At 37.3% G+C, this 21,106-nt stretch overlaps 1 protein-coding gene across 4 annotated transcripts in view; it reads right to left on the bottom strand.

Annotated features, from left to right (window-relative positions):
• The window catches only part of FGD4 (FYVE, RhoGEF and PH domain containing 4), a 207,052-nt gene that overhangs the window by 16,052 nt on the left and 169,894 nt on the right, over positions 1 to 21,106 (bottom strand). For all 4 annotated transcript variants that reach the window (XM_069490062.1, XM_069490061.1, XM_069490063.1 and 1 more), the window contains 7 exons: positions 18,132 to 18,221; positions 15,980 to 16,125; positions 15,384 to 15,540; positions 10,325 to 10,463; positions 8,020 to 8,078; positions 7,538 to 7,684; positions 486 to 658 (listed from right to left, as the gene is read on the bottom strand). In XM_069490062.1, coding sequence (XP_069346163.1) covers positions 486 to 658; positions 7,538 to 7,684; positions 8,020 to 8,078; positions 10,325 to 10,463; positions 15,384 to 15,540; positions 15,980 to 16,125; positions 18,132 to 18,221 — 911 coding nt within the window. The remainder of the gene's footprint in view (positions 1 to 485; positions 659 to 7,537; positions 7,685 to 8,019; positions 8,079 to 10,324; positions 10,464 to 15,383; positions 15,541 to 15,979; positions 16,126 to 18,131; positions 18,222 to 21,106) is intronic.

Here is a 21,106-nt window from a genome sequence, read left to right as displayed (position 1 = left end):
CCAGAGAAGCATTACCTTTGCCACCCTGCCTCCTATGAAGACTTCTCTCAAATGCCCACAGGCCCAAGAATGCAGAGCCTCTGAAGGATTCATAGTATAACATGGAAGAATAAGCATCAACAAACATTTGTGCACCAAAAGGAGAGATGCAAGGAAAATAGATTAGGAGAGAACTTTTTCCTGCAAGTCTAAAGATTCTGGCTTGATTGCAACAACTTCATCCTCTGAGGACCCTGTATTTTGGAAGAGGCAATCAACTTACTGAATGCTTATTGTCCACAAACTATTGTCTCAGGCACTGTGGAAGAATCGAGAGAGAGGAAGACATGATTCCTGCCTTTCAAGAGCTCACAGTTCTCCATTTATATCCAACCAGATTCCCGGAGATCTGTAGCATTCATATGGGAAAAACCCTCAGAACCATTCTGTCCTATGATTCATTCTGATGTTTTTGGAAAACTGTGTGATAGGAATGGCTCTCTTACCTGGCCTGGAGTTCCAATGTTCTCTCCTTCCCAGATACCTGGAAAGTATGTGGATATTCTTCGTTGTGAGTCTCTACAATTTTCATCCCATCGATGCCAACCCTTGTTCGAACTGTAAATTTAGAGCCCACCAAGCTGAATCTGGGCACACAGTACAGTAACATGTTGTTGAACTGCAAGGAGGCAGAACACACATCAATAAACAGGAAAATAATGAAAAGTGATCAATTTTAAAAGTATTCCTGCACAGAAATCCTAAGAAATATCTAGGGATATGGTACACTTCCTGCATGAGCAAAATTATTTACTACTACCTTAACATTTTATGCTTATATCAAAAAATCATATTTTTATTTATTTATTTTTTTTTTTTGAGACAGAGTCTCACTCTGTTGCCCAGGCTAGAGTGAGTGCCGTGGCGTCAGCCTAGCTCACAGCAACCTCAAACTCCTGAGCTCAAGCGATCCTCCTGTCTCAGCCTCCCGAGTAGCTGGGACTACAGGCATGCACCACCATGCCCGGCTAATTTTTTCTATATATATTTTTAGCTGTCCATATAATTTCTTTCTATTTTTAGTAGAGATGGGGTCTCGCTCTTGCTCAGGCTGGTCTCGAACTCCTGAGCTCAAACGATCCGCCCACCTCGGCCTCCCAGAGTGCTAGGATTACAGGCGCGAGCCACCGCGCCCGGCCAAAAAATCATATTTTTAAATTTTTAAAAATATATTTCTCTTTCATGGCTCATAAATCATTTATTGACACTTATGTAAATCATCATTTTGTATTATTGATTTATGTAAATTAGTTCAATAAATTCAGTAACAATTAAGGATCTTCTATGTATTAGGAACTTAAGTTCTTAACTTTGTAAGTTAAAGCCCTTATACAACAGAATTTCTAAATGTTATGTCTTAGAGGGCAAGTCTCAAATAATTGTTAGAAGAAAATATTAATATTTAGCAGTCATTTTTTAGAGTGTTTAATGTTAACTTTTTTTAAAACAGCCAATTTATTAATTCAATTTTATTAGAACGTGGGGTTTAGACACTAAACTCCACTAAAAAGTAAGTCTCGGCCAGGCGGGGTGGCTCACGCCTGTAATCCTAGCACTCTGGGAGGCCGAGGCGGGTGGATCGCTCAAGGTCAGGAGTTCGAGACCAGCCTGAGCAAGAGCGAGACCCCGTCTCTACTAAAAATAGAAAGAAATTATATGGACAACTAAAAATATATACAGAAAAAATTAGCCGGGCATGGTAGCACATGCCTGTAGTCCCAGCTGATCAGGAGGCTGAGGCAGAAGGATTGCTTAAGCCCAAGGAGTTTGAGGTTGCTGTGAGCTAGGCTGACGCCATGGCACTCTACCCGGGCAACACAGTGAGACTGTCTCAAAACAACAAAAACAACAATAACAACAACAACAACAAAAAGTAAGTCGCATGGCCAAGATCCCTATTTTATACTCGATCACACAATGCTCCACAACTGTATAATGAATCCTTGAATTTTGCTTAAGAATTTATTACATATGAATTTACTGAAAAGCCATCAGTTTTATCAAGGCCTTTAAAGATAGAGCCTTATTCTTTATAAAATCTACTTTAAAAATGAATAACATTATTTTGAAACTGAATCAAATTATGCACAGTGCCTCATTTCTAGTCAATAATAGGCCTTGCTAAACAGGACGATGAAAAATATGTTGGACAGCTGACATGATACAATCTCACTTTCAATGACTTTGTGAAAGCATTTCGTTCCATTTTGAATATGTTAAAACATGCAAAGAAATGAAACTCTAAATATTTGAGTTAATTTGAGTTAATCTAATCTCTAAGATTCCTTAGAGAAGGTCCATTCTTATCTTCCTATTTTATATTTGTTGTTTCTTAGGTTGTTTCTAGGGTTACATATATTTTTCTAAGACGAGAGCAATTAAGGAGTAAAAAAAAAAAAAAATTATCTTTTAAAATTTACTATCCTAACAGCATGTGCTCTAAATTCAATACAATTTGGATTTTACTTGCTTCAGCAAGGTTTATCAATTTGTTAATTTTTCAAATTTTCTCTAAGATTTTACTTTAAGTGAGATTTCAGCTGAGTGCTATATGGTAGTGTAGACTCTGAGGCCAGACTGAGCATTCAGGCCTCCACCCTACAGCTTATGAGCTGTGTAAATACTCATGCCTCAAGATCATTACCTGTGAAAGTCACGAGTTGCTGAGAATAAATGAGGAAGCAAACGTGAAGTGTTTAGAATAGTGCTTTGCACATACTAAGTGCCCAAATTCAACATGTCTTCTCATTTTATTCTCTTTTGGGATTTAAGTCTAGACTCCTCCTGCTAGCCCTCTGTTTGGCTTAACACTGCCATGACAACAAGAAACATCGATGGGTGTATAAAACATTCCAACATGTTTATGCGACACAGCCTATTGCATTCATTCTGAAAGTCAATGCCTCACCAGTTGTTTCTCATATATTATTTTGTAACTTCCTGTAACCAGTGTCATACGTTTCAGTTCCACACTGGAGAATGTAGAAATAAAAGCCTGCATGTATTTTAGATATATCCAGTATCACATTTCACATTTATATTTCTATTCATAGAAAAGAACCTACGCCTTTATCATTAACTGTCCACTGGATTTAAGTGTGGCAATCACAGCCTCATTGTAGCACACAGATTCTAGAGATTTGGAAAAACTCTGAAAGCTTCTCATCACCATCCATACCATAGTTTGATTAAGGCACCAGCTTGCTTGCTAACTCTTCGTGTTAACATTTCTTTCCCTCTTCTGTCAAGGCCTTCTCAGGAGGAGATTTGGTCAAGGCTGTACATGCTACAGGAGCTGCAAAGCTACCTCCATAAGGATAGAGCTCACACTTTCAAGACATCAACAATAACCAAATTGTTTCTGCACACAGAGTGACAAATGTACTGTTATGGCATTACATTTCTGAGTTATCTGATACTTGTGCTCCAGTTGGCTTTATAAAGTTCAGCAAAGTCATATTATTTTATAGAAACACAAGTCTATGAATATGAAGGTTCTTAGCATTTGTTTTTGGTAGTTATGCTCATATAAGATGACAGATTATCTTACAAATGTGTATGTTTCTCTTTCCCTTTCTTGCTCTCAGGACTACATTCCCTATATTATATTCTAAGTGGAACTTCATGTTCTAAATTGTCAATAACTAGACAGTAATCTTACACAATTCTGATCACTATCTAATGCTAGTCAACAAATATCCTTTTCTTCTTTGTCCAGGTGAAAGTGAGAATTTGTGCAGGATTTGAAAATTTGCTTACAAAGGTGACACCATATATGTGAAGAAATCAGGTAGCTAAGTCTTGTTCCCTCTGTGAGCCTTGGTCCTATAACAAAAGCCACCATCACCTTTCACAAAGAGAATTAATTCTCTCTGGGTTTCCCCTAATACTGAAAGAAGTTATAGCAACTATAGCATGAAGTATATCAAATTTCCCTTTCAGTGCAGAAGATTCCCTTTTCTTCCACACCCACAGCTCAGAAGTAGTGATCGGTAAAGCAGTCTCACACTGGAGAGGCAATTTGTACAAGTCCTTGGTTGTGACAAAACCTAGAAGCAAATCTCAACCTTACTGAAAATGTAGGGAGAGTCCCTTTTCTTGATCTCCAATGCTCTTTAAGTATTTAAGTGTCTTAAAATATACTTATTTGACCGAAATAATTCAATATCATGTTCTCAGCAGTGACAACTTTATTTAAAATTTATTTTAAAAGGTAGTAGTATATTGTTGGAGAAAATTTCCAGAGCCTGGTCTGTGTTCAAAGTTTAAGTAAGGGGGAAAAAAATCTGAATCTATCAAGCTACAAGGAAATAAGGAATAGAACTCCGACAGGCTAAAAATAAAAACTCGGGTCATTCTATGGGATAATTTGGTGATTAAAAAAAAAGTTCAGATGTCAGATGTGTTTATTTAGTTAACAGAATATCTTAGTAAACAGAGTATGGTTTGAATGTGTTCCAGAAAAATCATGTGTTGGAAACTTAATCCTTAATGCAAGTGTTGGGAAGTGTAGCCTAATGGGAGGTGTTTAGGTGAGAGGCTCCACTAATCCATGAATGGATTAATGCCTGCTACAAAAGTGCTTCAGGCTGTGAATTCAATTTCTTGCTCTCTCGCCAAGTGATGCCTTCTGCCATGGGATGATACAGGAAGACCATCCTCAACCAGATTCCAGCCCCTCAACCTTGGACTTCCCCGCGTCCAGAACCGTAAGAAATAAATCTCTGTTCTTTATAAATTACTCAGCTCAGGTATTCCATTATAGCAGCACAAAATGGACCAAGACAGTACCCCATATTAATTTAAAAAAGGGAAAAAGTACTGTGTGGAGGCAAGCAAATATACAAACACATGAAGATCACTGGAAATTGGAAGTCAGATTCTAAATATAATTTGCCTTTTCACATAAACGTACTATCCCAAGAGTAGGAAATAGAAAGGTAGCCCTCATTTTCTTTCTAGAGAGAACAGAAAAGAAAAATGGTACTTCTGAAGTTTCTACATATAAAAGAACAAGATTCTCCCTGGGAATAGAAGTGTGCTGGCAAGAGAAGAGATTCTGTGACAGGTACAGTACTGGAGAGGGTGGATTAAAAGAATGAACGCTATACTGGAAATGTTTCTAAGATGGGTCTTCAAAAGATGAATGTGACCTTCCTAACACGCCTGCCACGTGACCCCATTCTCCTGGCAGGCGATGGCTCGATATGCTCCATAGCTTAAAGTAACTGGAAAAGATGAGTCTTTTCCTCAAAGTCACCAGCTGTCATGTTCCCCACCAAGGGCTCTTCACCATCTGCCCTCCCAAGAGCTGCTTAATTTGGCTCACATCAAGATATGAAATTATTTCCAAAATAATTCCCAAATGTGAAAATTAAACCAAGGCAATTGGTTAGACACAGAGCTAAAAGTTTAACTACAGAGAATGTAACACTAATGAGGGAGAGAGGAAAAGGAGAGTCACCCATGCACCTAATAGGTAAAGACAGAGGGAAGACACTGACTCCCAGGGATTTTGCCCAGAAGAGTGTATTAAGCACATCTTTTTATTTTGCATGTTTGATGCTTTGACACCTTAAGGCCTTGCTGACACTGAAGAGACTGCCCCTCCCAGGAGTACCTAATTCTTAGGGATAGTAAAGGACTCACCTTTCATGTGGAAACCAACCAATCCAGAGCCCACCTCCCAACCGCCTCCTTTATCCAGCTCTTACTCTTTGGGACCATTATTTCCCTGCCCTAATCACCCCAGGGCCTAGAGAAATATCCAAGCAGCCAGTCCTAAGCCTGCTACCTATCTCTCCCATTCCTTCCTGTGGAAACCATGATGAAGGCTCTTGCTCACATTTTCTGCATGTCCCCTGCTGCCCTCCCCCTTCATGGCATGGCATGCCCGCCTCTTGGGATCTGTCTTTTCAATGGCAATTGTCTCCTGATCTGTTGGCCTTGCCACACCCGAGCAATAAAACCTATATTTTACAACAGATCTCTGAAAAGAACTTGGAACCCTGACACCCTTGTTTTCTATTTGGCTCACTGTACAAACTGTGAATGATAAAACATTTCTGTTTAGCTCAAATAATTCCAAAACATATTATGAAACCTTGTACCCATTTCCTCCTCCCCAACAGCCCTAGGCAGCCACTGATTACATCCTGTCTCTATGCATTTACCTATTCTGGGCATTTCATGTAAATGGAATCGTACAGGATGTGGCCTTTTGTGACTGGCTTCATTCTCTTGACACAATGTTTTCAAGCTTCACTCATGTACATGAATCAGTATTTTATTTCTTTTTATTGATATATAACATTCCAGTGTATGGCTATACCACATCTTATTTACCCATTCATCAGCTGATGGATATTTAGGTGGTTTCTACTTTTTGGCTATTACAAATAATGCTTCTATGGACAAGGATGTCCAAGTTTGTGTGTGGACATGTTTTTAATTTTCTTGAGTTATACAAAACTTGGAGTAGAACTACTGGGTCATATGGTAACCAAATGTGCTTTTAAAAAATGACTGAGAGACACTGAATACCCCTCTGCATGACAATTAGTTTCTATAAATTTTCCTTTCTTGGGAGGCTGGAAATAGACAACAAAAACCTAAGCTCTAAATGACAACTCCAGCTATGGCTGAAAAAGACGTGAATAACATTCTGAGCTAGTCACTAGGCAGCCTCTTTACCGATGTGTCTTTGTTTCCTTGCCTTTAGTAACAATCATAACAGCAGCTCACATTTATTGAACTCATTAGTCAATGTTGGCTTACTCTGTCAACGCTAGCTATAAATATGATTCTTATCATCTTATTATAGAAAGGAACTGAAATTCATTAGGTAACAAAGAATAAAGGTCATGTGGACAGATACTAAAAAAAAAAAAAAAAAAATAATGGCCTGGATGTTGCAGGGAGAGCTCTTACATTTGAGATAAATCCCAGACTAATTGTCATTTCCAGGAAGTGAAGGAAGGGACCAAGGACTGACTGCAGTGAAAAAGAACTATGTAGCTAACTTTTCCTATGGATATCTTAGACACAAGTCTTATAACCTTGTCTATGTATTTTTTTTAACCTAGAGAGATAAAAAAATAGTGACTTAAAGAGGATTAAGAGGAGAATTTTCAGGAACTATTAATAGTATGCCAATGAAATATCCAGGGAATGGTACCCACCTGTAAGAATGAAAGGAAAAATTTGAAACCAGCAAACGAAGGATTTCAAAAGTACATCATATCCCACACATATGTCAAGTCAAATTGTCTTCACTGTGTGTTGCTGAAGTAAACCACACCCATTAAGTATACAGAAAAATTACAGAAAAGTATTACTTCAGTTACTTAGAACATTCCCTTTTACGGAATCCTGGCAGTGCTGATTAAACCACGTTAGATTTCATTGCTTTGGTAAGCAAATATCCTACCTTTCCAATATGTATGCAATAATTTTTATGAATTATTCTTATGTTACTTGCTGACACTATACTACTCACTAAGAAAAGGTAGCGTTCTTGTGCTGATGTGTTCCGAGCAGCTAGTTTGAGGATCTGTCCTTCTTTTATTAGTTCATTTGAAGGGTTCACAATGTCTTCTTCTTCTCCCAACATTTCATAAATCTCTAAGAGTTTCTTTAGGTTCTCCTAGGAAATTAAAACAAAACACAGCAAGATCAAATATAAGAAGGTTTCAACTTAGTGGCTTTAGTAATGCTATGACCTTCACTAAAATCTATACAACTCAGAAGGTTTTAAGAGTGAGCATACATTTTGGTATAAAATGCATCACTTATCAGCAAGTCAAAACTTCTCAGAGAAGAGGGGAGAGGATTATTCGAGATAACACTGAACGTTTTATAAATATTCTTTTTTGTTTACCTATTTCAATTTACTTTCGTCCAAAACTATAGATAGTATTGGGCTGTATTACTGCCAACTGTCTAACCAGAGGGTTCCTGTCTCCTCTGAAAACCACTTACCATTTTTCTTATTGCACTATTAGAATGGCTTGCTGCTGTAGAAATAATTTCAAGCGATTCTAAATGGGAAAAAAAGAAAAGTAAATAAATATTCCTTGTCCTTCCTGTGCTACTATAAAGCTCAATAACTTAACACACTAAAATAAGAAACTTGAGACCAATGACACTACAAAATTAATGGCAATTAGCATTTACAAACCGGATACTTTCAAAAGTTCATTCGTAAGCAGATTATTTGGAACTTAAAGGGTATTTCCTTATAAAAGGTCAGATACGACGATTAGGCTCACAGACTTAACTGGCCTTATTATAATGAACCTTCAAAATTAACAAGCATTTACCGTGCATACTAACTTTGATCCAAGGTACTTTGCCAGACACTTTCATAAAAGTACCAATTCTTACACATCCCGCTATGATACTGTGGGGCCAGATTTAAACCCGGGTCTTCTGATTCAAAGGTCTAAAACAAGTTAGCAGTAAGTATTTTACTAGTTTTATGAGCAAATTAACCACTCAACATAACCGACTTTCTTTAGGAAAATGCACTCAGTTCTAGCCTAGATCAAGGAATCTTCTGAAGCCAGTGTTGGAGGGTTTTGTTGCTGGGGCAGACGGCACTGAGACACGGGAATGGGAACCCTTGCTACGGACATCAAAGGAGTGGCAGGAGCTGCTGGTGAAGAGCTGCAGAAGCCGAGGCCTTCTGCTGGACCAACCCCAGGGAGTACCGCTCAGCCCTAAACAGGTCTTGTTTTCTTCTTTTCTTTTTGGTCTTGTGCATACTGGCCTGTTCTGGACTACACTTTCTGTCTTCTCTGCACTGCTGAACAGAATGCACTTTTGTTGCTTTCCCCTCTACTTTTAGGGCACTAAAAGCCCGTCTGTGATTTCCTTAGAATTTTAGTGTAAGTAGCAATGGGAAATCAAAGAGAGTAATAAAATGCCCTACTAGGTCACCAACTTTTTCATTTTTGACACAGGCATCTTGGGGGAAGGCAAAGTCTTTGGGTATAGAAACACTGAATTTTTATTTACATTTTAGAGAACTATTCTGATTTGAACAATTCTGTGCACTTGATACAGGATCCAGGATAGAGGGCGACAAAGTAAGATGGGCTGGGGCCATTCTCAAGGGATGAGGCGGAGGAAGAGCAATGCTGTTTCCCACCTCCATGCCCACCAGCACCCAGGCCAGCTGGTGGACACGTGGGTTGAGGCAGAGTTCCTAGGAAGTGGGAGGCTAGGGGCAGATGGCAAGTCAGGTTCATTCTAAGCTGTAGAAGGAGAAAGGGAAGAAGAGAAGTTTCTGTGGTCACTGAGTCACTGGATAGTGGAAAAAACATATTAGACGGCTAGTATTCAACCAAAGACTCAGGTTCCAAGACCAGAGATAATGTTTTGTGTTCCTCAACTCTGACCAAGATTCACTTATAATAGAAGATAAGAAAGTATAAGGGAAAGTAGCAATGTTTTAAGACTATATGCCAGTATTGTTACTACTTGTTGAAAATCAAGCCATTTCTTTTTTTAAAAATTTATTTGTAGAAATGGGGGTCTCACTGTGTTACCCAGGCTGGTTTCAAAGTTCTGGGTTCAAGCAATTCTCCTATCTTGGCCTCTCAGAGTGCTGGGATTGCAGGCATGAGCCACCATGCCCAGCCACAAGCCGTTTCTATTTCTTAAATTTTCATTCATCCCTTTACATTACAGTCAATGGATTTTTAAAAGTGCATAAGAAAACTAAAATGCTGACACTCATAAGCATTAAAAAACAAACCCTTTCATTATAATATAATGAGAAAATAAAAGGTATCTAACAGAATTGTAATGAAGTTTTCTTGGAGAAAATGTTATCAAACAGTAAAAAGCACCTATGTCTTAGGGTAGGTGGAGCCAACTTTATTTAGGTTATTTTTACACAGTAAATGTCACCTTCACTTTCTTGGTATGCATCAACTATCTAATTAAACTGCAGCACTTGTAATTCTGAATGGCTGTATTCTTCCTGTGAGAAGGTAATTGTGTTTTGCTATTCCAGATGTCTCTAAGACTATAGTTTTATATTTTGGAGCTAGTGATTAAAGTGAAACCAACATGAGAAATGTGATTTGCATTGCTCTAAACTTTCGATTTTGGCTGAAAAGTGGCTTGCCTAACCAAGGTGCTGATAACAATTTCCAATGAGACTATTTTCTGACAGCGATATTTGACTACAGTAGCCATAAGACACATCTCGCTTTGGAATCACGAGGCTGCTTGCCAACTGATTATCCAATAATGGGGAGGAGGAGGAAGCATTTACTTTTAGCATCATTCCAGTCTGGGGAGTCGGACGGCAGTTTCCTTAGGTAGTCCTTCAGGAGCAGCTCATACCGGGGAATCCGCTGAACAGGTTCTAGCATGTGATGCTGCAAAGTTAAGCTCCCACAGACTTTCTGTTTCTGTAATGAGAAAGGTTTTAAAAGAAACATTTAAAAAAAAAAGGTCAGTCTAAAAACTCACTCTAATACAGAACTTTCATTAAGGGCAATACTTTCCACAAAATACAGTTAAGCATCACCTGCATTAGATATATTTGGTATTCTTTTAAAAATGCAGATTTCTGAACCCCACTACAACCTATGAAATCACAATCTTTGGAGAAAGAGCCTGAGAATATGCATTTGAAAACACCCCGTACGCTTGTAACATTAAAGAAAATTCCCGATTGCTGGCAATCATTTCGATTAGTCACCATAAGGGTTTGTGAAGTCACATTATTAAATCACTCTACAGAGATTTTCAAAAGACGCGCCTATTTAATGAGGTTCACTAAGCAAAACTATATTAAATGACTTTGGATTCAACAGAAAGTATTTCATAATAAGGCTGTCATAAATGTCATTTCCTCTGAATTTAAAAAAGAATTCATATAGAAAAATGGCAAGATCTGGGCATCTTATCTGTCAGGAAATTTTCATTTTTCATTATTAGGTCAAGGCATTCTTCTTCATTAGAAACCAAACTCTGTAAATAGAACTCCATTTCTTAGGGCAATAGTAGGTCTGTATCACTTGCTTTCGGTAAGCTGTTAACATAAGAGAAGAAAAAATATGTTCTTGTTCATATTAAACAAAGCAGAAATCTCATTAAAATATTTAATGAACTCATGCCAGGATCACGGCACTGCATAGTATAAAAGTTACATTAAGACATGATGTTTGCATTTAAAGCAAACAAATAACTAAAGGCTGCACAGAGAAGGGAACATTGAATACAACATCTGACGAGTGCAGGCTTTGGTGGGAAGGGAAGTGAGAATGACTAGGAAGCAAGTCCAGGAAGACAAACCTGAGCGAATAGGCCCAAGGCAATGGAGCATGAAACACGTTCAATAAAAGGGGGCGGTTTGGGTGTTTTGCCAAATAGGGTAAGTGTAGGGAAGTAGGGGATGAGGAAGAAAGGGTGATACAAAGTAATAATGTCAAGAATCTTTAGAGCCTGAGTTTAGATTTGCTTCATCTGATAATGTAGGTTTTTGTGCAAGGGAGTGACATCATTAGATCTGAAGCTCTTTTAGATTAACCTACTGCATTGTGGCTTTAGGGGGATTTGAGGAAAATAGTTTGGAAGTTATTAATATTAGTGTCGACTAGTATTAATAAGAAAGTAATAAGCACCTGAAACTCGCATGAACACTGAGGGAATTAATAGCTTTCCTGAAAAAAGTGTAAGACAAATAATTTTACAAATTTAATTATCTCATTTGATTTCCCCCAACAAACTTAATATATATCCAGGAAAATATTACTGATTTCCAAAATTTCTACATGAAGAAACTGTGGCTCAGAGAAATTAGGAGCGTTTTCTAAGGTCAAGCGACTATAAGTAGCAGATTAGAATTCTAAACTAGGTTAGCTGATTCCCAACTGACCACTCTTTTTACAGCCCATGTCATTTTCTTATAATATGGAGAAAACAGACATTGCAGAGACAGAATTTAGAATTTGATAAAATAACAATAACTACCATCAGCGCCACTATGATTTAATGAGCATTTACTATGCAACAAGCACTACACTAAGGACCTTGAATACATTATCTCACAGGAAAATGAATACATGTAGAGAATGAAGAAAAGTAACAAATCAAGCTCTGGTGAATGAGAAAACGATGGTGTCATCTAATAAACTGCATATTAGAATTATTATGTACTCTGTGCAAGGCACAAAAATTCACATGATAAATGCTTAAAAGTTAAAGATAGAAATAAAACATGTTGACTTTGTTTTGACAAGACGTTCACACAGAATTGTGTAAACAGCACTCGGCCATGTTTAACTGGGGTTTAGGGGCAGAGGACTAGAATAGAAACACTGCCCCTAGAGGCACCTGTCTGGCATGACGGTTAAAGGTGTGGGAAAATAGGACATCACTGAGGGTATGAAGAGAAGGGAGACTGTGGAAGACAAACCTCGTGCTCTCCCCACATTTTAGTATTGGCAATGTTCAAAAAGGTACTTGAGTGCTTAATCACGATAGAAAAGAATGTTAACAAAGGGAGTGAAGGGGATGGGGCAGGATTTCTGGCGATGGCCGAGTAAGGAGACTGGCAATACCTCCCCCCAACCACCGAAAAGTGACTATAAAGCTGGATAAAATTGACAAAACAACCATTTCGGCATTTTAGAAATTGATCAAAGGCATCAACAATCTGAAATATGTTTAAGCTTTAAAAACTGTTGAACTTTGGACAAGAACAGTGAGATTCTGTGGCATTCTAGCCCAGGGCTACTCCCTTCTCTCCCCCAGCTCAGTCACTAGGAAGGTTCTGCCAGGGAGGTGCAGGCTGTGAGTCCTGGCAGCTTCTCTGCTGAGGCTAACGGGCTCATTCAATTTGCAGGGCTGGGCAATGCGCACACCCAGCCACACCATCAGTAGAAGTGAAGATCTCTGAGGTAGATGAGTGGGGAAAGACAAGGGCTCTCCTAGCCCTGTGGTTGTGGGAGGGATAATCATATTGCTGGTTAAAGCTGTGTGAATGATCAGCTGAGACCAGAGAGGGCGCAAGCCAGCACACTCTCCTGGGCTGCCCTGAGGCTGTACACATGGGGATGGGAGATGTGAAAGTGCCGGCCCAGCGGACTTGGGCAATCCCTAGAAAGCCAGGTTCACAAATGAACACAAGAATATTAAAAAAAAAAAAAAAAAATTAAGTGGAGACATCAGTGACTGTACACCAGAGGAGAGAGAGATTTTACAGATTTAGTCCAAGCAAGTAACTAAACAAAGAAACAACTTAATCACAACCACTTTCAGTGGGGGAAATCAGAATCCAGAGTGGCTATAATAGACTATCTAAAATGCACAATATTCAGCAAAAAATTATGAAGCATTCAAAGACACAATAAAGTATGACCTATAATTAAGAAAAAGGGCAATCAATAGAAATCGTCTCTTGAGTGTCCTCCAATGTTGGATGTAGCAAAGACTTCAATGTAGCTATTATAAATATGCCCAAAGAAATGAAATAATGCTAGAAGAATTCAAGGAAAACAATGAATGCACAATTGCAGTTTCAAGGAGACAGACATAATAATAAAAAAAAGAACCAAATAGAAATTATGGAGTTGAAAAGTTTAATAACTGAAATGAAAAATTCACTACAGGGGTTCAAAAGCAGATCCAAGAAGACAGAAGAATCAGAGAAAGTACAGAAACATTAATAGAAATTATACAATCTGAAGAATAGGAAGAATAAAGATTGAAGGAAAATGAACAGTCCCAGAAACTTGTGGGTAGCATCAAGAATACCAAATTTGTGTAATGGCAGTTAAAAAAAGAGGACAAAGAACAAAAGACAAAATATTTGAAGAAATGGCTGAAAATTTCTCAAAATGATAAAAGAAAATACTCAGATCTACAAATGCTAGAAGCTCAACCAAACTTAAGTACTATAATATTAATAGAAATACAAACAGTCAACAACTAGACCATCACATTCAGACTGTTGAAAGCCAAAAACAAAGAGAAAGTCTTGAAAGCAGCAAGAGAACAACTCATCACAGGCAGGGAAGTTCCAACACAATGAATGGCTGACTTCTCATCTGAAGAATGACATATTCAAAGTGCTGGGGGAAGAAAGCTATCAACCAGGAATTCTATATCCAGCAAAACTATCATTCAAAAGTGAAGAAAAAACAAGGGTAGTTGCTAGCCAACGTACTTCATAAGAAACAATAACTTCTATGCTGAAAGGAAATGGCAGATACATGGGTTAATATAAAATATACTCATGGATACATTTTTTCCTCATATTCTCCCATAATTTTTTAAAAGACTTAAAATTGTATAAAACAACCATCCAACACTGTATTGCTGGATTTAAATCATATAAAAATGTAATATATATCAGGGGTCCCCAACCTATAGTGAGTTGTATAATTATTTCATTATACATTACAATGTAATAATAATAGAAATAAAGTGCACAATAAATGTAATGGGCTTGAATCATCCTGAAACCATCCCTCACTTCCCCAGTCTGTGGAAAAATTGTCTTCCATGAAAATGGTCCCTGGTGCCAAAAAGGCCAAGGACCACTGATATACAGGACGCTAATAGCACAGAGCATGGAGGAGGGAACAAAACTACATGAGTGCAAAGTCTATTTTATTAGAGTTAAGGTTAGTATAATCTGAAGTGCACCATGATAAATTAAGATGAATATTGTAATCTTAAGAGCAGCCACTAGAAAAATAACTCAAAAAATAGTTTAAAAAACAGAGGAATTAAAATAGTACAATAAAAATATTTATATAACACAAAAGGTGGCAGTCAAGGAGCAACAGAATCCCCACCCCAAGAATCTCAAGTGATCTAAAATATTCCTTTTCAATTGCATCAAAGAATAAGATAGATAATGATTAGAGAATCAAATGGAAAATTATCCAAGTTTGGTGAAACAGAAGAAAATCAGGATACAAAGTGACAAATAAAAACAATAGTTTCCAAAATCTCAGGGTTTATAGTAATCATGTTTTATATTTATTTATATTCCTTCTAACATTTCAACCTCTGAAAGGATGCAAGAGAAGCACAGACCTGCGTGGGAACTCCCTTTGTAAATTTATGCAGACACTGATAAAGCCAGTCAATGCTGGTCTCAGCAAACGGAGAATTTACTGCTTAGTATGTGGCCCATGCTCAATACATATTTTAACTTTGTGGAACTTTCTTACTCTGCCAAGAATAGAAATTCGGAGTAGAACAGATTTTAGGTATCTCAGAAAGATCTCTGGATGTCACTTTTAGATCTAGAAGACCATATGATCCGTATGAAAAAATTAACTTACAGACTTGAACAAAAGAGTCTTATTTACCTGAATTTCTTCAACCACCGCTTTGAACTGGGGACTACGTTCTGTCATGTTTTTAACCAATTCCATTGCATTATCAAATCCCTTCACATATTCTCCATACATCTTAAGGAATGGCGCCAATTTCTGAAGGATGTCTCCAATTCTAGGAGTAGTTTCCCTACATTAAATATAGAAATAGGTCATTAAGATTGTGCATAGAATGAGCAAATTAATAGGACTCCAGATGAAGTAGAATCACTTTCTACACACACCCTGTGCTTTAGCAGATCCACCTTGCTGTAACACTGAAAGCAACTTTTTAAAGGGGGTTTAGGAATGGCATAGCAAAAAAAGATGCTATAGAATTCTTGAAGGTCCAGATTACCCGATATCTTGTCTTCATAAGTCAAAAGATAGTTTGGAAAGTAGACATGAAATGTTTTTCATCAAAGCTGAAAATGTACCACAACTTCTATTAGTGGTCTTTAATGCATTAGTTTAGCACAGCTGTCTAGCTACAGCTGTTGTGTGGCATTTGTATTTCAATTTAATAGCTGAAAAACACAGCATCTTGTATGACTGTCTTTGACACATCATTTGCTGTCTACTCCTCTTACCATTCTTGCATTCGTTTCTCCAGCTCTGGCAATAGGAATTTACTATGGAAGGCATTTATTGATGAAATATTTGAAAAGATTTTATTCACCATCTCTGCTGGAAATGAGCCTCGGTTTGCTTCTTCCAATAGTTTACAGTAAAATTCCTGAATAAGAGAATAAAGCAAACATTACCTCCAGTTTATTGGTTAGCCACCTAGCACTGTGCTAGGCACACAGTAGGTTCTTAGCGACTGTTTGTTAAATAATTGGAAAAGTCCATGGTTCAAGAAATAAATTACTATGTGAAACGCAGGCGTGCGTATATGCTTTGATTTAGAAGAACCAAGAATAAGAATTAGGAAGCTTTGATTCTAACCTAGGATATGCCCCCATCTGTAGGAATGTTAAGATTTACCTTCTCTGTGCCAGAAAGTTTCCAGTTGAGGTTAATAGGATTTACCCTTCCTATCCACAGCTAGAGTTAAGAGATGGGAAAATACTTTATATATACACAATAATTGTGGTATTTTTCACTTTATGTTTTGAATGACACCTATGGCACTTATTACATACTGCCCTTTATTGTAGCTTGTTAACATAAATCTCATTTTTCCTCTTAAAATTGTATGCTCTTTGGGAAGGGGGGATATCATGATTTATTTCCTACAACAGAATAGGTGTTTAATACCTGGCCCTGGCCAATGAATGAACAAAAGAATATTTTAATTATAAGATGTTTACTTGCTTTTAGGAAATAGTAATGCAAGATAACTTAAAACATTGATATATGGGGGGGGGGACTTTTTCTGTACATAGTAACAGGTACCTTGAAGACAATTAAAAACAAAACAAAACTTGCCGTCTTAGCTATACTCCACTATGGCTACTATACCTCTTAATTGCCATTGTTAAGTGTAGGCACAAGGAGGTCTGTTCCTTCATAATGTCCAGATGGTTGTTAATTTTCTAAATTTACCTCCATTGCATTTTCTTGGGAGGCAAAAAACACAAAATTATGTCCTTAGAGTCTCCAATAGATAGGATACTATAGTAATTAATTAAGACTCTAAAATTCTAAAGGGTCAGCAACAGGAACTGACCAGTTATTTGGCTAACAAAAATCATACACCTTGATAAAGCAGAAAAGATATATCTCCACTATGGGAATACCTAAAAGTCTGTAATTCCCATGAGAAGGAAAAGTTGTTTCAAAGTTGTAAACTTTACATGATTTGATTTTGACTTACGGTGAAATTCCTCGAAAAATGAGTATTTGCTAGCCTTAAACTCATTATTTCAAAGAACACAATGCTTAAACTGGCTCCTCAGGGCTCACCCTAGCAGGGAGGTCATTCACTCTTGGAACCAATGATAAGGAGGTGTGCACAGAACCTCCTGATTCCATGAAATTCCAGTTTTCCAGCGGCAGACTGGGACAATTCTTACAATCAACATTCAAACATGGCAGCTTTCTCTTCTAACAAGGAGTCTGTATTAGCAGATAATCTACCACTGTCCTGTTCTTTATTGCTGAAATAGGATTTAGATGCTTAGTTTTCAAGTTATTCTTATGATGCTTTTTTAAACTTTCCAAATGTATATCGGAAATGATACTCAAGGCTCCACCATGATGAAGTACAAAATGTGATAAAACAGACTTACATATTCAACAAATACTGACTGGACAACTTTATGCTAGGCACTCTATTAAATGTTTCATACAAAGTTGAGCAAGTGAACTCTCAAAATCCCATCTGGCCCTGTGACTATACCAGCTGAGATCGCTCACATGGTGCTGAACAGCAAATGAGATGAAGAGCATGTGAGCATTGTAAAAACCAGTATCTTATCTAGATTAAAATGGTAACGTGGCCCCAAGGATTACAATAAAAGGTCAAGCAGCACACTAGTATTTAAGGTTACAGGGCACAGATGAAGGTGTTTTTGTGACTCATACAGAGAGAAACTTCTACTCTTTATGAATTACAAAATGCTTATACCTAGTGAATTCACTGAGGAAGCTAAATGTGCTAGAGACTTCCTTGAACAAGTAGCTTCCATTAGTCAGAAACAGTCAGGTCCTTCTTGCAGTCTCTAAAACACTTAATCACTAGGTTGAAATGATGTACAATGTCAAAACATAAAATAATTCTGAAAAAGAAAATATTACCTGATCTAAGAGGTCGAGTCGGTTAACGTAAGCTCTTTCTGTAAGCAAAAGTTCATTGGCTATTTTGTGAAGTTTTTGCTCATTCGTCTCCTAAAAATGGAACAGATATTTACAGATCAGGAAAGAAACCTTGGCCAATGTTTCTCAAGTAACAAACACTTCTCCAAGTGCTCTGATCAAAAGAGTCTCCTCAAGCTTCTCAGGTACCTGACTGCTTGTAGCCATGGAGGAACATCCAACCAGAAATTAACAAAATTAGAAGCGAGCAATCTGCTAAACGACAGCTTCTTCTTTGACCTCTGCCATAGTCAACAGTACATCCACCTTTTCCTCGAAACACCTTTTCTCTTTTTCTGTCCCTAGCACTATACTCTCCTCATTTCCCCCTACCTTTCTCAGGCTACTCTTTGGAAATGATTTGATCACTCTCTCAGACAGTTTGTCTAATTATTAGCTCCATGCACGTAACTTTTTGCCTTACAAAAATATTTTATTATGAAAAAGTTCAATTATGTATTAGTAAAAAAAACAGTAAGATGATGAACCCCCGTGTGTCTATCACTGAGATTCTGCAACTATCAACTCATTAAGTCTTGTTTCATCTGTGCTCCCCCAACCTCCTCCACCCATATTATTAATACTTTGAATTAACTTGCACTTTATTATTTATTCAGTATATATTTATTTTGCCCTTAAATATATCTGTATAACCTTGCTAGTTTCATGATGATAAGAACACTTTTTCTTGTTAGCTGCTCTATCTCCTGTTTTTTTACTACAATGCTTCAATAAAAACACTGACAATATAATATTGCTGAATGAATGAATGAACGAGTAGCAGTCTCACATACCTAACTATTGCTGGACATTTATTACTACTCTGACACGCTGTCAACACAAGACCAAACTCATCTTTTCTGGAAAACCTCTACCCTACCACCAATCCCTAAACTTTCCCATTCTGTTAGTGGTACCATCTTTTTCTAGTTACCCGGCTTTGGAATCTTGAATTACATTAGCTTAGTTCTCTACCATGACATACAGTCAGCCACCGAGTCCTACTCATCATATTATGTCTTTAGCATTTATTCTTTAAGTTTTCATCAATGCCACCCTGTTTCACTCATTTCATCTTAAGCCCAGGTAAATCAATAGGTTCCGAATGATCTGATTTCAGTACTTTTTGGCTTTAACCCACTCTGCACATTGCTGTATGAACAATCTTTCTGTATCTTTGCGTTGAACACAAAACGTATTTTACATTTCATATGTAAATCTTTACTTTGCGAAATTACTACCTAGTACTTTGCTGAAATACCCTTTCACTGTAGGAGATTATGAAGTAGAATTAAGATTTTAGGTAAAACTCTAGTAGCAAAGTAGAACAAAGTATATTTTAAGCCAGTGTCTAATTTTTTGTGTATAAACACATTTTAAACTGTGTATAAATGCTATTAAGTTCTATGAATGCTTCACTGTGTTCAACACACATGAGATCTACTTTATGCTTTATGTGCAATTTCTGTGCTAATGTGTTGCTTCTTCCAGCAGCATTGTAAGGAGGTACTTTTATGTGAAGTCTTTAGGTGAAGTAGTACAATAGTATTTAAATAACCTGTGGTCTCGGCAACACTAAAATAAGAACTATATGGTTGTCAAATTCTACAACTAGTCACAGTTTTGATTTAATAAACTTTAAAAGTACTGGCATTGCTGGCTGACAGCCTGGCACTCCCCTGTTCCATTTTCTAGTGGTATCCAGATGTGACTAGTGCACATACCCCGCTACTATACAGACAATTTCTTTGGGGAAACTATCCTCATTTCCAGATCAAATGGGGGGCCTTGAATGCTATAAGAAGCTGAGTTATATAGCAAATGGTTCAGGAAATGAGATATAAGTAAATATACACTGAAAGTTTTGGCAAGAGGAGGCTCCTCGCTTCAGAGAGAGCCATGGGAAGAGATTTCTTTGGAGCTCCATGAGAATGAGGATATGTGTAGACTTAAGTGCTATTAACAGCCATCCTACAACGACAGGAATGAAGCCAATAAACTTCATTAAAGAATTCATTATTGTTTAGGCCAGGCTGAGTGTTATCTGTGGCCAGAAACATCCTGACTGTTATTAATACATTTGCAATATATTCTGTGAAATTAAACTTAAGTAATTTTAAGCAATCGCTACTTAAAAGGAGAAAGAGATAAAAGTTAAATACTTGGTGAAAAAAATGTGACTTTCAAATCTGTAATAAGTAAATACAAATGCATGATAATTATATAAGAAATCTATCAACATTTCAGAGGAAGATACAGAAATATGCTAGCTTTCATATTCACAAATATTCCCCTTCTCCAATGCTATAAGCCCCTTCTTTTGTTTCATTAGGCCAGATCTACTGAGGCATAATTTAGAAACAGTAAAATTCACCTGTTTTGATGTATGGTTCTAGGAGTTTTGATAAATGCATATAATCATGTAACAACTACCACTACAATCAAGACAGAGAACATTTCCATTATGCCTAAGTTTTTCTTGTGCTCCTTTGTAGTCAACTCCCTCTCTGCTCCCACTTCCCGGTAACCACTGATCTGTCAGTGAATAGAATCACACTGTATGTGCCTGTTGAGTCTTCCTTCTGTCACACAGGAAAATGCATCTGAGATATTAATACATCCATGTTGCATTAATGATTGTATCAGTAGTTTCTTCTTTTCAAGCCCTTAGTGATGATGTATCTTATTGACTCACACTTTTATATGTTCTGATTATAGCTTTGACAATATCTTTAAAGAAAGGAACCCAGCAGAATTTGTGCAATGATAAAATAATAGATCTTTTATAAGTCACAGGATATGTTAACCAACAGTCTCAACTATTATTGCTGTGCAAGGAAGTCACTTCTGAGGTTTTCCACAATCCTACAGGATCTTAAATAGGAAGCTTATAAGAAACGATCTTTGCTGACTGCAAA

Source organism: Eulemur rufifrons, chromosome 16 (genome assembly GCF_041146395.1).
Source record: "Eulemur rufifrons isolate Redbay chromosome 16, OSU_ERuf_1, whole genome shotgun sequence".
NCBI classification, from domain to species: domain Eukaryota; kingdom Metazoa; phylum Chordata; class Mammalia; order Primates; family Lemuridae; genus Eulemur; species Eulemur rufifrons.
This window is presented reverse-complemented; position numbering and strand designations above follow the sequence as displayed.